This window comes from Tupaia chinensis, unplaced genomic scaffold, assembly GCF_000334495.1.
Source record: "Tupaia chinensis unplaced genomic scaffold, TupChi_1.0 Scaffold000451_2, whole genome shotgun sequence".
Classification (NCBI taxonomy): Eukaryota; Metazoa; Chordata; class Mammalia; order Scandentia; family Tupaiidae; genus Tupaia; species Tupaia belangeri.
Window position 1 is genome coordinate 3140713 of NW_006159958.1, and position 15456 is coordinate 3156168.

Sequence of the window (15456 nt, forward strand, 5' to 3'; positions counted from 1 at the left end):
GTGCTTTGCCACCATGGCTGGCCAAACTCATTACTTTTTTAAGCTACAAGCTGTACATTTAAGCCGTTTTCCCTACGCCTGACTCCTTCCACTTTCCCTCGGCACAAATCCATTCAGTGTTAAGTTCTCCTTTTAGCATTCCTGGGTGAGTTCCAACTCTCCCTTGCTGCTGCTCCTGCTGCTGCTGTTCTCTTATCTCTTGACCTCTCTGGGTGTCGTAGGCCGGGCCTTTTAGAAGCACAGACTGAGCCTTGTGCATATGGTGGTTTATCCAGGGAGACCTCTGGGCATAGGGGTAGGAACTGACACAGCTGTGGTCTGACCCCGTGGCAGCTCTGGAGTGTAGGGGACCCCACAGAGCCCTCCCCTTTGAGACAGGGCTGGGCTGGTACCCCAGAGCTCGTCTGGAATTGGCTGTGCCCCTCCAGCCCTCTGTCCTCGTTGTGGGGACTTAACCTCCCAGGCAGTTCTTGGAAGAAGGCTGCTGTTGTGAGCTGTTAGCAGCTGCCACGTTCAGCGGCAGGGCAGGGACGCTTCCCTGCTGTGTGAAGGGGGTCTGGATAGGCACCAGGAGAACCTGGTCTCCTTGGTGACCCCAGACTCCCATCCTGGCTCTCCCTCTGTATCTCTAACTCATCAGCCACCTCCACTCCAGCGTGGCCCTACAGAGATTGGCAGGCAGTGACCAAAGGCTTGGAGGCTACTCTCCTTCCACATGCTCCTCTGCGGTCGTGACTCTGCCCTGTGTTGCCACCCATAGGTTCCACCAAGGACCTGACCGAGACGTGCTGTGCGGCTGGACAGCAGTGGGCCATCGACAACGACGAGTGCCTGGAAATCCCCGAGAGCGGCGCCGAGGGTGACGTCTGCAGGTAGACCAGCTGCCTGGAGCAGGCAGCGCTGCTCATTCTCCGCCCGATCCCTGCTCTCCTTGGACCTCAGGCCCCAGTAGTGCCAGGGGAGCACACCTCACCTGCCTCCAGCTGCATAAGGGTGACTGGATCCGGCTGCTATGGGCCTCTGGGCCAGGCTTTCTCCAGGCGTGGAGAGCCCCAGGCTGGTCCTGAGAATAAGCTCACAGCGTAAATTTGCAGCTGGCCTCCTGAGCATGATCGGAGGAGTGCACAATTTGGAGCAAGTTTTAAAGGGCTCGTGTCACCTGGGGGCAGGCAGGCTCTTCTCCTGCCACACATTGCAACTGCTGCTCCACAGTGCTCCGCGTCCACAGGCCTCCGCTCAGCCCTCTGGCTTTCCCCACTCACTACCCAGGGATCTCCAAGAGCTTCTGACCATCCTGGGCTGCCTGTGTTCCTTGTTTCGTCTGATTCTAGAGTTCTCAGAACAGGAATCATTGATATCCATGTCCTCCCCTTTGCTGGGCTCCGGAGAGATCTTGGTCAGCCATTCACTCTTTTCTTCCACAGGCTCCATCTAGTCTGAACTCTGCTTCTTTCCAGACGAGAAAGATAAGGTTTGGAGAGGCGATGGGATTCGCCCAAAGCCACGGAGCTTGTTGGCAGCCTGACCAGGATTAGAGCCCATGCTTTCTACTGTCCAGCCCATGTTGGAAATTTGGAAAAAATCTAAATTCTAGCCTTGTCCCTTTCCTTTCCCTCTTAGGAGTTAGAGCATGCATCACTCAGAAACCTGGAGTTTTAAATTAAGGGCCCTAGTGCACATTTGCTTCCCTCTTGTGATGGAGAACTCACCCCTTCCCATCACTGGATAGTCCTTGCCGCATGCCCTCCTCAAGTGGTGCCGAACCTGCCTCCTCAGGACCCCAGACTCCCGTCCTGGCTCTCCCTCTGTATCTCGGACTCATCAGCCACCTCCACCCCAGGGTGGCCCTACAGAGATTGGCAGGCAGTGACCAAAGGCTTGGAGGCTACTCTCCTTCAGGTTGACCTGCACCGTCCTTTCTGGGACTGGTCTCTGTGTCCTTGGCCCAGGTGGGCAGGCTCTGAGTGCCAATTGCTCTCTTTCAGTGAGAAGTCAGGACACAGTGTAAGTCCAGGGGATCCAGGGCAGAGTCTTCTTGGTTAAGCCAACAAATGAAGGTTGGCAGGGATCATATTGGCTCTGCTACCAGCCTGGGCCCTGATCTCTGTGGACCTTCGTCTGAGGATGCCCTGCCCTGCATCTCAGTTTTCCTTTGCATCATGGGGCCCGTCATCCTCATGGAGAGGCTCCCTGGGAGGACTGGCAGGGGCCCGGTGGCTGAGATATACCCTCTCTTGCAGGACAGCCCAGGAGCAATGCTGTGTCTCCTACCTCAAGGAGAAGAGCTGCATGGCCGGTGTCATGGGGGCCAAGGAGGGCGACACCTGTGCGGTCGAGGACAACGACACCTGTGGAGTCTCCCTGTATAAGGCAAGCTAGGCCCCCGATGGGAGGGCGACGCAGCGGGGCCTGCAGGTCCTTGAGGGCCTGGGGGTGGGGGAGACACACATCATCACTCAGTTATCCTATTGACTAATTCGCAGATTACTCCTGGAACACCGGTGGGTGTTGGGCCCTGTGTTAGGCAAGAGAGGATGTAAATTTCCACCCTCTTAATACTTCTTAATACAGACAAAGATGGAGCTGACTAGGCTAATGCAGAGTATGTTAGAAGGGTAATCGTGCTCAAGAGGAAGAACTCAAGTGTGGGGGACGTCAGGGCTGGGAAGGGCTGGAGTGTTAGCTGACAGTGGCTGGGGCAGGGTCACTAAGACGGTGACATTTGTGAAACATCCTGGAAGAAGAGGGGGGCGAGCCATGTGGACATCAGTGAAGCTGTCCAGGCAGCGGGAGGAGCAGGCACGGAGGTCCTGAGGTGGGTGTGTGCTGAGCGCTAGCACATGCTGGGAGCAGCTAGGCCTGCATGGCTGCAGTGGCGTGATGAAGGAGGCGTAGCTGTAGCTGAGACCATAGAGGTGACGGGATGTCCATCTTGGAATGACTGTGGTTCCACTCGGAGTGAGAGGGAAGCCATGGGGGGATTTTTTTTTTCAAGGCTTCTTTTTTGAGAACATGAGAGAGAGAGAGAGACAGAGAGAGAGAGAGGCAGACATAGATCACTGACAAGGTCTTGCCGTGCTGTGATCTCCCCCCAACCTTACAGTCAGCGGGATCTGACAGGGACTGTCATTGAGGGCAGCTCTCCCACATGTGTGATCAGGATAGGGTAGAACCTTGCCAGGCAGCAGTGGGGCAGAGAGAAGGGGGGTGCTTCAAGCAGAGGGAACAATGTGAGCCAATGCACAGGGGCAGGAACATATGTTTTTTTTAGTCCACTTTCCTGTTGATGACAAGGAAATACAACGCTGGGTCATTTCTAACAAAAGAGATTACTTTGCTCATGGTATTGGAGGCCCAAGGGCCAAAGGGCTATATCCAGTGAGGGATTTCTTGCCAGAATCCAGAGGTAGCATAAGGTCTCACTTGGTGAAAGCTTTAGTGTCTGTACCTCTATTTCAAGCTCTCATTCTCTGAAGCCACAAGGTTTCAATCATGGGGCCCCCACCCTGATGATTTTAATCCTAACCACTTCCCCAAGACCTCACTTCATAATACCATAGATGGATTAAGTTTGCACCCTCTTAATACCTTCACAACACAACCAAAGTTCAACCCATGGATTTGAGGGGAACTCATTCAAACCACAACAGTGTTGAAATGGGGTGTGCAGTCTGGTCAATGTGACCGCAGTAGGGACAGGCTGCCAGGAGCCCTCAGGCTGGGACATGAAGGACTGTGAATGGTGCACTGAGAACTTTGGACTTCGGGTGGAGGGTACATGGGCCCTGGGAGGTATTTACACAAGAAGATCGGTTTGTGGGCCAGAGCTCACATGGGCCACTGGGGGTTAGGGCCAGGTCAGGACCAAGTCAGGGTGGTAGTGTGGCTACTTAAACCTTTTTTTAAAAAAAAAATATTTATTTAATTATGTATTCATTCATTCATTTATTTTAATTTGACCAGGAAGAGATACACAGAGAGAGAGAGAGTCAAGGTGAGAAAGCAAGCCACCAGGTCCAGGACTTGAACCATGGTCGGCCATGTGGGAGTGTCTAGTGCCTTAACTACCATGCCACCTGCTGGCTCCCAATAGTGTGGCTACTTATAATGGACAACTCCCTAGAACATTGGTTTTTCTTTCATATGCTGGAGGATGGAGACAGATGGGCCACATGAGAGGAGCTGGGGCTTTGTAGTCCCCAGGGACAGGGCCTCAGGGTTTTGCTGGCTTGTTGCTCTGACAGCTTTAACTTCCTGCCTTCTGATCCAAGATGATAATTTGAGCCCTAGTCAGAGGCAGGAAGAAAGGGGAGAAAAGCCCTGATTGTTTTAAATTGTTTAGTTATTAAAAACAAAATTTTGTGAGAGGGTATATATATATATATATATGCTTGCCAGAGATAGACAGAGGGAGAGAGGGAGAAAGCACCCCCCACACAGGGCCTTGTCATACCACAATCCCTTCTCATCCATTTCTTCATCCTGTCAGGATTTTGGATAAGCACATTCCTGCATTTAGCATGTTTTTCAGGCCGTTGGGGCCAGGATTCAAACCACATTATTTGTGCTTACCAGATAGACAGAGACAGAGAGACAGAAAGTGAGAAATCACCACCCAGGGGGAATGGCCATGCCGCAATCCCTTCTCCTCTGTTCTCCTCTCGGGATCTTGGGCATGCACACACATGCGCCTGACATGAGTTTTAAGCCACCAGGTCCAGGACTCGAACCGCGGTCGACTACATGGGAGTCCAGCGACATAGTCATTACTCTAACTGCTGGTCCCGCCCTTCAATTATTTTTGATCGTGGTGAAATACATGTAACATAAAATTGGTCATCCTAACCATGTTTAAGTGCGCAGCTCCGTGGCATTAAATACGCTCACACTGTTGTGTATCCATCACCACCATCCATCTCTAGAAGTCTTCATCCTCCCCAACGGAATCTCTGCACCCTGTACACACTGCCTCATTCCTCCTCCCATTGGCCCCTGGCAGCCTCCACCCACTTTCTGTCTATGACTTTGATTATTCTGGGATTTCAGACAAGTGGAGTCATGCAGTATTTATTCTTTAGTAACTGGCTTATTTTACTCAGCATACTCATCAAGGTTCATCCACTTTGCAGCATGTATCAGAAATCCTTTGCTCTTGGGACCAGCAGTTAGCGTAATGGCTATGTCACTGGACTCCCACATAGTCGACCGTGGTTCGCGTCCCGGACCCGGTGGCTTAAAACTCATGCTGGGTGCATGTGCATGTGTGCCCAAGATCCTGAGAGGAGAATGGAGGAGAAGGGATTGCGGCGTGGCCATCCCTCCCAGGGGGGTGATTTCTCACTTTCTATCTCTCTGTCTGTCTGGCGAGTGCACACGCCCTATAGCAAAAACCTCTTAGGAAAAAAAAAGAATTTCTCTCCTTTTTATGGCAGAATAATATTTCATTTCATTGTGTGGAGATGTAGTACAGTGGTCTATTGATAATTTGATTCTGTGTTTTGACTATTGGGAATAGGCTGGTATGAACATGAGTTTAAGAAGAGCCCCCTTCCTTCCCTTTTATAGTGAGATTTTTGCTATAGGGTATGTGCACTTTTCAGAGAGGCAGAGAGACAGAAAATGAGAAATCATCTAACCCATACACAATCCCTTCTCCTCCATTCTCCACTCAGGATCTTGAGCATGCATGCACACACACCAGGTGTGTTTTAAGCCACCAGATCTGGGACTCGAACAGTGGTCAACTACATGGGAGTCCAGCGGTGTAACAATTACGCCACCTGCTGGTCCCAAGAAGAGCACCCCTTTGAGGGCAGACAGTATTTCTGCTTAGATCTCATTGGCTAGAACTTAGTCCAATGGCTACACCTAGCTGCAAGGGAGGCTGGGAAATACAGTCTTTATTCTGGGAGTTTGCTCCACAAAAGGCTGTTTATTTATTATTGTACTCAGTGCCCCACTGAGAGTGAGGAAGAAGGGAAGACAGACATCTAGATCAACAGCTGGCTGTCTCTGTAACAGAGTGAGGGCAAACTAGGTTAGCGGAACAGTTCCGGGAAACTTTGCAGAAGAGTCCCGAGATCCTGACTGGGGAGATGAGGTGGAACAGTTGAAGCTGCTCAGTGTCTCCAGTCTTGGTGATGGTGACAGAGCCCTTTGAAGGAAGGAGGCATTTAGGAGATTTCAGTTTTGAGTTTTATCACGTTTGCGTCATTTTTTTTTTTTTAAACCAAAATCCCAAACCCTGATATTAGGGAGTGGACTTTGATGATAGGCAATTTCAGAATCCCTTTTCTGTCTTCATATTTGGCTATGGACCAGTTTTTTTTTGAGGCTCAACTTCTCCTTCTGTGAAATGGGAATAACAATCCATGTTTGTGGGGTAGTTGTGAGAATTAGAGACAATGCAATAAAGTGTTCATTAAATATGTGGTGTCCTTCATTAAGTGGACTGGTTCTACCTTTAGGATGCAGACCTGGAATCTCAGCTGTTGCCATGGAAACAACCACCCCAAACTAAGTGGATTGTGATTGGCTTAGTGTATGAGCCTGTGGTCAATGGAGTACTTCTGCTGTCTACACTTAGCAGAGTCTGGCTGGGCTTGCTTATGTGGCTGCTGTCAGCCAATGCCTTTCCTGGGGTCGATGATCTGGGATGACCTCAGCTGGAATGACTTGCCTCTGATCCATGCAGTCAGTGCCCTGACTGGTTAACATGGGCTTGTTCAGTTAGGGGCTGAGCGTGATTCCAAGAAAAGGAGTGGAAGCTTGTAAGGCTTTTAAAGCCATTGGACAAAACTGGCACACTGACAATTTAATCTCATCCTTTTGGCCAAAGCCATCACTAAGAAGTTGGGAAATAGGCCTTTTCTCTCTCTGTCTCTCTCTCTCTCTTTTTAAAGCATTTTTTTTTTGCCTTCGGGCCAATGTGCTTGCCAGGGAGAGAGAGAGACAGATATAGTGAGAGGGAGAGGGAGAAATTACCCCCTGAGGGAATGGCCATGCTGCAATCCCTTCTCCTCCATTCTTCTCCTGGGATCTTGGGCATGCATGCACATATGCCTGGTGTGATTTTCAAGGTACCAGGCCTGGGACTTGAACCGCAGTTGGCCATGTGGGAGTCAGCAATGGTTCCTGCCCCCTCTCTTAATAGAAGCTGCAGAATCACATTGCAAAGACAGTGGATAAAGGGAAGAGCGAGGAACTGGAGCTATTATTGTAACTAGTTTTATTATTATTATTTTTTAACCTTTAAGCACTGTGTATCATTACAGCATACCAAATGGATTTTCCCATCTTGAATACACTGTATATTGGTTCATTCAAAGATATTATCATACACATTCTCATGAATAGATAATTTTCCACTTTTGTGTCCCTAAAATGTTTTGCTTCTTTCTTTTTACCATTGATTCTTCTCTCTCACCCTTCCCCATTTCCTACCCTCCTCCCACATGGTCTCTAGAATCACTATTGCTCTCCGTCTTTTATACCTTCCAACTTTTCTGTTTCTGCCATAGAATTCAGACATTCAATATATATCAGGTGGGGACATACAATGACTCTCTTTCATAGTCTGGCTTGCTTCATTTAGCAGTAAGTCTTCCACATTCATCTACTTTCTATCAAAGGTCAGGGTCTCATTTTTTAAGGCTGAATAATATTCCATAGTGTATATGTGCCACACTTTTTCAATTCATTTATCTGTTCATGGACATTTGGTTTGGTTCCATGTCTTAGCAATTGTGAATAATGCTGCAATAAACATGGATGTGCAAGTGTTTTTCCAACTGAGTGTATTCCTATCTTTTGGTTAGATACCCATTGGAATTGAAGTGGAATTGCTGGATCATTTAGTAGTTCTATTTGTAGCTCTTTAAGGAACTTCCACAGTGGCTGTACTAATTTACATTCCCAAAAACAGTGTAGGAGAGTTACCTCTTCACTGTAGCCTTGCAAGCACTTGTCACTATTGTTTTTAATCTTAGCCATTTTGATGAGGGTTAGGTGGTATCTTATTGTGATTTTGATTTGTATCTCTCTTATGATAGATGTTGAGTATTTTTTTAATGTTTTTTAGCTGTTCATTTGTCTTTCTTAGAGAGTTGTCTGTTCAGTTCATTTGCCCATCTTTTAATTGGATTATTTATTTTTTTGTAGGTAAGCTGCTTGAGATCCTTGTATATTTTGGTTATCAATCTCTTATCCAAGGGAGATTTTGCAAATATAGTCTCCCATTTCAAGGGGTGTTTTTTTTCTGTTTAATTATTGTTTCTTTTGCTGTGTAGAATATTTTTAACCTGATGTAATTACACTGGTCTATTTTAGGGATTATTGCCTGTGCTTTGGGAGTCTTATTTAAGAACTCTTCTCATTTAAGAAGCCTACTCTGATGTCTCCAAGAGTTACCCCTATACTTTCCACCAGTAGTTTTATAGTTTGAGGTCTTATGTTTAGATATTTGATCCATTTTGATTTGATACTTGTTAACGGTAAGAGATAGGGGTCCAGTTTCATTTTCTCTGCAGGTGGATACTCGATTTTTCTAGCACCATTTGCTAAAGATATTTTATTTTGGGAACCAGCAGTTAGCGTAATGGCTATGTCGCTGGACTCCCATGTAGTCAACCGTGGTTCGCGTCCCGGACCCAGTGGCTTAAAACTCACGCCGGGCATGTGTGCGTGCGTGCCCAAGATCCCGAGAGGAGAATGGAGGAGAAGGGATTGCGGTGTGACCATCCCCCCTGGGGGGTGATTTCTCGCTTTCTGTCTCTATGTCGCTCTCTGTCTGTCTGGTGGGTGCACGCACCCTATAGCAAAAATCTCACACACACACACAAAAAAGATATTTTATTTTCTCCACTGGATTGTCTGATGCTCTATTTTTTAATTTAATCATTAGCTTATAGCATTCACCTCCAGGGTCACTGTATGGCTCAAGATGGAAGCTAAAGCTCCAGCCATCACATAACTCCAAGAAAGAGGAAGTGGGAGAGCAAAAAGGATGTATTTTCAGGTTCAGTCAACCCAATTTAAAACTTTGCCCAAAACTCCACTTAGTGAATATCTTTATAACTACAAAGGCCCCTGGGCAATGCTGTCTTTTAGGTAACCTGAATAGAATTGGGGTCTGCTAGTAAAGATCGGAGGATAATGACTGTGGCTGGAGGTTAATTTATAGTCCTTACCCTCAAAGGCCATGTATTTATTCTTTCAAGATGTGTATTGGCCCCGGTTTATGCCAGACCTAGGCAATGGAGGCAGACAACCCCTCTGCCCAGACAGAAGTGACAAGAAAATGGTGAATTCTGGGACCAGCAGTTGGCGTAATGGCTATGTCGCTGGACTCCCATGTAGTCCACTGCAGTTCGAGTCCTGGACCTGGTGGCTTAAACGTACGCTGGGCGCGTGTGCGTGCATGCCCTGAGATCCCGAGAGGAGAGCGGAGGAGAAGGGAGTGCAGCATGGCCATTTCCCCTGGGTGGTGATTTCTCGCTCTCTGTCTCTGTCTGGCAAGTGCACCTGCCCTATAGTAAAAACCTCTCCAAAAAAAGGAAAAAAAAATTAAAAAAATGCTGACTTCATCTTCCTTTCTCAGACCCACTCTAAGGCCATGCCCTGGGCACTTTGTGTGAATCACACAGGTTCAGAGACCTTGGGACAGACAGCTGGGCTCTGAGGGGGCAGTGGTGGTGAAAGCGTGTCTCTCCCTCCAGCAATGCTGCGACTGCTGTGGCCTGGGACTCCGTGTGAGGGCCGAGGGCCAGCTGTGCGAATCCAACCCTAATCTGGGCTACCCGTGCAACCACGTCATGCTCTCCTGCTGTGAGGGCGAAGAACCCCTCATCGTCCCCGAGGTCCGCCGGCCCCCAGAGCCTGCAAAAAACAGAGAGGTGGGTATTGCCCCTCCCTGGCTGGGGCACAGAGGGCAGTTGGGTGAGGAGCGGGAGAACTGTTGGGGCTTCCAGCCAAAGACTGAGTGACTGTTGGCCTTTTCTGGGGACCCCGGTTCATCATCGTCCACAGCATGAGGCACAAGCTCTGCTCTTTTTTTTTTGTTGTTCCCAGAGGTCTTCACTCTAGGGCGTGTGCGCTCGCCAGAAAGACAGAGAGAGACAGAGAGACAGAAAGAGAGAAATCACCCCCCAGGGGAGATGACCATGCCGCAATCCCTTCTCCTCCATTCTCCTCTCAGGATCTTGGGCACGCACGCACACGCGCCCGGCGTGAGTTTTAAGCCACCGGGTCCGGGACATGAACCGCGGTTGACTACGTGGGAGTCCAGCGACATAGCCATTACGCTAACTGCTGGTCCCCAAGCTCTGCTCTTAACAGAGTTCTGTGCTCTTCTGACTGTGGCCTCTGCCGGTTATTTCTGAAATAGTCATCTTTAAGTTTCCCTATTTATTTCATGAGATAGAGAGACAGAGAGATACAGAGAAGGAGAGACTTGGATCCCATGACCTGGTCTTCTCACAATCTGGTTTGCCTCAGCTTTCCAGCCAGCTAGGGTCCCTGACACACCTGTGGTCATGCCCAGTGTGTTCGGGTTGACCCAAGAACCAAACCTTGGTCCTTCCCAAATGGTCCCAGTGTCCCATCCCAGGGTTGGGCCTCTCATTCCATTCTGCGTTTACCACCCACCTCCCTCAACTACCCATCATCCTTCCAGTGTCCACTCAATACCCGCCCATCTCTTTGTCCACCTTCACATCTATCCAGCTTCCTCCCAGTCCTCTGTGTTACCATCTATCCACATATTTCAGCCCTCTGCCACCCATCCCTCATCCTCTTCTCCATCTCTCTATCCATTGATCCATCTTTCAGGTCACCCGGAAAAATCACAACACATTCTTGCACTGAAAAACAGAAAAGTACCCGATGACTTTCCTGACGGCCTAATACTTCCTCCTTCCTTCCCTGTGCACTCATCTATCCATTCATTTATCCACTCCATTCATTCCCTGCCCTCTCGGCTATACATTCATCTATCCATTTCCCCATTCATTCCCTATCCTCACCCACCAGAGAGCCTTTCACTCATCCACTGACTCACTTAGCTTTCCTTCCACCCGTTCCTCCTGCTTGCCTGGTCATCCCCTTTAGGCCAGAGATGTCTTCTTAGTGCCTGACCCTGTGCTTGGCCTAGAAGAATCACTAACAAATGATCCATCCTTTGGCAACTGCCCTATACAGGAGCCCTGGTGCTCCTGCCTGGAGTCCATTCCTGAGTGGTCTTAGGTGTATGGTTGCTGTGGCCGCACTGAGCCCTGGGACCATGTGAGCCTGCCCTGAGGGCAAGTCAGCTGGAGCCACATCTGGGAACTTCCAGCCCTCAGCGTCCCTGGGACTGCTCTTCTTGTGCTCTGGTCACTGTTCCAGCTGCACACCTAGCCTGTCACTCTAGCCAGGGCTGTCTCTTGGGCCTGTGGCTGTTTGGCTTCTTTGTGCCTAGTGGGTTTGCAGGAGCCTAACAAGGTGTCCCAGTGAGTCAGGGCCTCAGCTGGGCCTCAGCAGCCTGGGGCCGGAGCAGTGCCAGCCCTGGAGGCCCCTGTGTGCATGTCCACATGTTCACCCTCTGTGGTTAGGCCAGATGCCCAGGAGGGTACCACAACCAGCAGTCCAGTCCTTTCCCTGTTGCCATGAACACCTGGGGCCCCTATAGGTCTGTCCTGGGTACTTTATGGGATGAGAATTAGAGCCACAGAGAAGGTTCTAGACATGAGCTTGAACTCTTGATTTCAGGGGCCAGGCAGAGCTCGTTGGAAGTCTCAGCTTCTCCACTCAGGAAGTCATGGCCCCTTTCAGAGCCTCTGTCACTGTGTCTGTCAGATGGGAGGGATCCTACCCTTCCCCTCATTCAGTGTGAAGATAAGTCACGTGATACTTGTCCAGAGCTTCTGACGTGCCTGACACAGTGCTCTGAGTTGCCACCTCCATAACTAATTGCCATGTTCTAGCAGATCAGAGGAGGAAGATGAGGCCCAGAGAGAGGCAAAACCTTGCCAGAGGCTCTTTGTGGGTCTTTGGTGTAGCCAGGACCGGACACCTTAGCTCTGGGGACTGTCATGGCTATCCACCCTTCCTGCTGCCCTGAATTTGGCCCAGAACCAGTAATCCTTGACTCTCATCCACTCAGATTACTGTCATGACAATGCAAGATGGCATGTCTGTGGATGACCATTGAGATACCTGTTGTCAATAGGCTGCAGGGCAGAGGAGCTTGGCCCCACTGAGCCCCTGGGGCCACGTGAGCCTGCCCTGAGGTTGAGTCAGCTGGAGCCAGAGAAGAGTTCAGACCCTGTGAGGCACAGAGTTTCCTGGATGTCATGGTAGGCCCCAAAATACCTGGATCTCCCATCCAAACAAGGCAGGGATGTGCATGTGGAGGCTAGACCAAGCCAGAACAGGGCAGATAAACCAAGACAAACAGACAGGGAATCCTGTCCTGGCTAATGCAATGTAGAGGCCAAATCTAGTCCAAGGAAATGTCACTTGCTGGCTTGTCCACTAAGGGGGCTCATTGAGTACTGGTTTGAAGGCCATGCTAGTTCCCAGAGGGTTCTGGTTCAAGTTAGAGTTTGGGAGGAAGACCGACTTTGGGAGACAGAGGATGGGTGGGCCTAGGCGGAGTAGGTAGACAGCGGGTCCTTGCTGGATCAGAGCCAGAGATGACCATCACATTCCTTCTGTGAGGAACTGCTAGGTAACCTGCACTTTAGGGATGCAGGCAGTGAGGTGGGCCCCACTGGCTTCTAGTCCCACTGAAATGGCTATGGGCAAATCACTTTGCTCTCAGTTTCCTGTCTGTGGGGAGGAGCGTTGTGAGGAATGTGTTGATGAGGATAAGCTGATCCTGAATCCTGGAGGACTTCCCGACCCATGGTGTGCTCAGAGGATCTCTAGGCCTAGATCCATTTACCATCCTCTTGCAGTGGTAGGTCTCCACAGGGAGGGATCACCAGCCAACACAGCCCTGCCCACAGGCACCAGGCCAGGCCAGATTGGGCTGGAGCTTAGTGTAAATGCTCTTGATATGAAACACGTTCCTCAGACATGACCTCATGCAGCTTCTCTCTTGAAGGGCTGGTGGGAGGGACTTAGGCCCCAGGCCAGTGTAGAGCCTGGAGGAGCTCCTGGAGTCCTGCTCCTGGAGCCCCCGCTAAGTGTCCTTACCATCACAGTTATACAAAGGGCTTCTCAGGGCAGCTCAGCTCCAGGATTCTTCTCCCCTACTTACCTACTTGCTACTGCAGCCCTGGGGGATAGGTGTATCTCAGAACCTGGAGGCTTAGGGAGATCTAGACCTGCCCAGGGTGACACAGCCAGAGAAAGCCTGAGTCAGAGTTTGGATCCTGATCTGATGGAATCCAAGTTTGGTGAAGTCAGGAGTCTGAATCGAGTTCAACACTTCAGTAGGAACTAACGTGTGGACCTGGCCTTGTCCTATTACAGGGGTCACACCATCTCTGATGAGTTCACTCTTATTACTAGAGGACTAGTAGTTCATTTATTTACCCATAATCCATCATCCATCAATTCATCCATCTAATCAGTCATCCATTTATTAATCCATCCACTTACTCACTCACCCACACACTATCCATTCATTCACTCACTCTTCCACCCATCAATCTATTCATCCATATACTCATTTATCTACTCACTCTTCCATCCATCCATCCTTCCATCCATCCATCTCTCTACCTACTCACCATTTGTCCACCCTTCCATTTATTCATTCATTCATCCCTCTATTCATCCTTCCACCCACCCATCCATTTATTCATCTATTCATCCTTCCACCCACCCATCCATTCATCCATCTATTCATCCTTCCACCCACCCATCCATTTATCCCTCTATTCATCCTTCCACCCACCCATCCATTTATCCATGTATTCATCCATTCGCTCTTCCATTATCCATCCATCTAGCCACTCACCCATCTACTCACGTATCAACTCAATTACCCATCCATTCATCCCTCCACCTACCCACCCATTCATGCACCCATCCATCTACTGATTCATTTATCTATCCATTCATTCATCCACTCACACCCATTCATCCATCCATCCATCCATCCATCCTTTCTTGCTGTTTTCTGGGCATAAAGAAGTCCTGATGAGAATTTGTACTGATTTTGGGAAGGGCCCTATGGTCATCCACCTATTCAGACCTAGCCAATTCTATCATGAATTCTAACCCCCGCTCTAGTTTCAGAGGTGAGCCGGGAGGCCCTGTCGCTGGGCACAGAGTCTGAGCTGCCCAACAGCCTGCCGGGTGATGACCAGGATGAGTGCCTGCTTCTCCCAGGAGAGCTGTGCCAGCACCTGTGCATCAACACGGTGGGCTCCTACCGCTGCGCCTGCTTTCCTGGCTTCTCTCTGCAGGATGATGGTCGCACCTGCCGCCCAGGTAAAGGCTAGAAAGGGTTTCCTCAGACAGGAAAGTGACAAGGGCTGGTCTTGTCAGAGAAGCATGGAATTCCTGGGGTGGAGTCAACAGGGTTCTTCACCTTCTTCCTCCTCACATTGGGACTGGCAGGATCCTGGGGCCTCGGACAGTGGAGATTTTTGAGGCCAAGCAGACAGAGACTTCTGTCCTCGAGCTCCACCTGCAGGAGCTGGTCCTAACATCCTGTGCTGGTTGCGGGCTCAGGGTAGGCTCAGGCCACAGAGGCTCTCAGCACACCCGACTGTGTCCTGGGCCTGTAGTGGTCAGATCCCAGGAGGTCTACCTCAGCCCCTGGCCCAGAAAGGCTTTCTCCCAGCCTGCTGTCTTGGGACTGATTTGTTTTCAATGCAGACAGACTTTCTCCTTCTCCTCTCTTCTTCCTTGCCTCTTTCCCATCATCTTTCTCTGCCCTGAATAGCTGTGAGATGGGTCTTCCCAAGGTGTGTCTATACCCTGAATCTCAGGTGCCTCACCTGTGAAATGGGGTGGGGAGGAGCTAAAGGAGGTGATCTGGCAGTGCCTGATGTGGTGCCTGGGCCTGAGGAAGGCCTGTTGAGTGCTGGAGGACCGGCTGAAGACATGAGACCACCTTCCTGTGACAGATGGGAGCCCTTCACAGCCGGAGGCCGCACAGGAGTCTGCACTGAGGCCAGAATCTGCCCAGATGACTGCCAACACCATTCCACTGCCAGTGCCACAGCCCAACACCTGCAAAGGTGAGCAGAGGGGGGTGTTCCTGCAGGGACCAGCCTTAGCCCACCTGGGCTGCTTGCAAGTGGCGAGCTGTCTGGTGTACGGCACGTGCGAGTGGCAAGCCGTCTGGTGTGGGGCACGTGTGAGAGGTGAACTGTCTGGTGTGGGCACGTGTGACTGGTGAGCTGTGTGGTGTGGGCACGTGTGAGTGGCGAGCTGTGTGGTGTGGGGCATGTGTGAGTGGTGAGCTGTGTGGTGTGGAGCATGTGTGAGTGGCGAGGTCTGGTGTGGGGACTGTTGGGG

General features: G+C 50.2%; 1 protein-coding gene across 1 annotated transcript in view; it reads left to right on the top strand.

The window, feature by feature from the left end:
- FBLN2 (fibulin 2) overlaps window positions 1-15456 on the top strand; it is a 79200-nt gene that overhangs the window by 30979 nt on the left and 32765 nt on the right. The window contains 5 exon segments of the mRNA XM_006155413.3: window positions 761-872; window positions 2241-2370; window positions 9717-9897; window positions 14221-14421; window positions 15063-15176. Of these exon segments, the coding sequence (XP_006155475.1) occupies window positions 761-872; window positions 2241-2370; window positions 9717-9897; window positions 14221-14421; window positions 15063-15176 (738 nt within the window).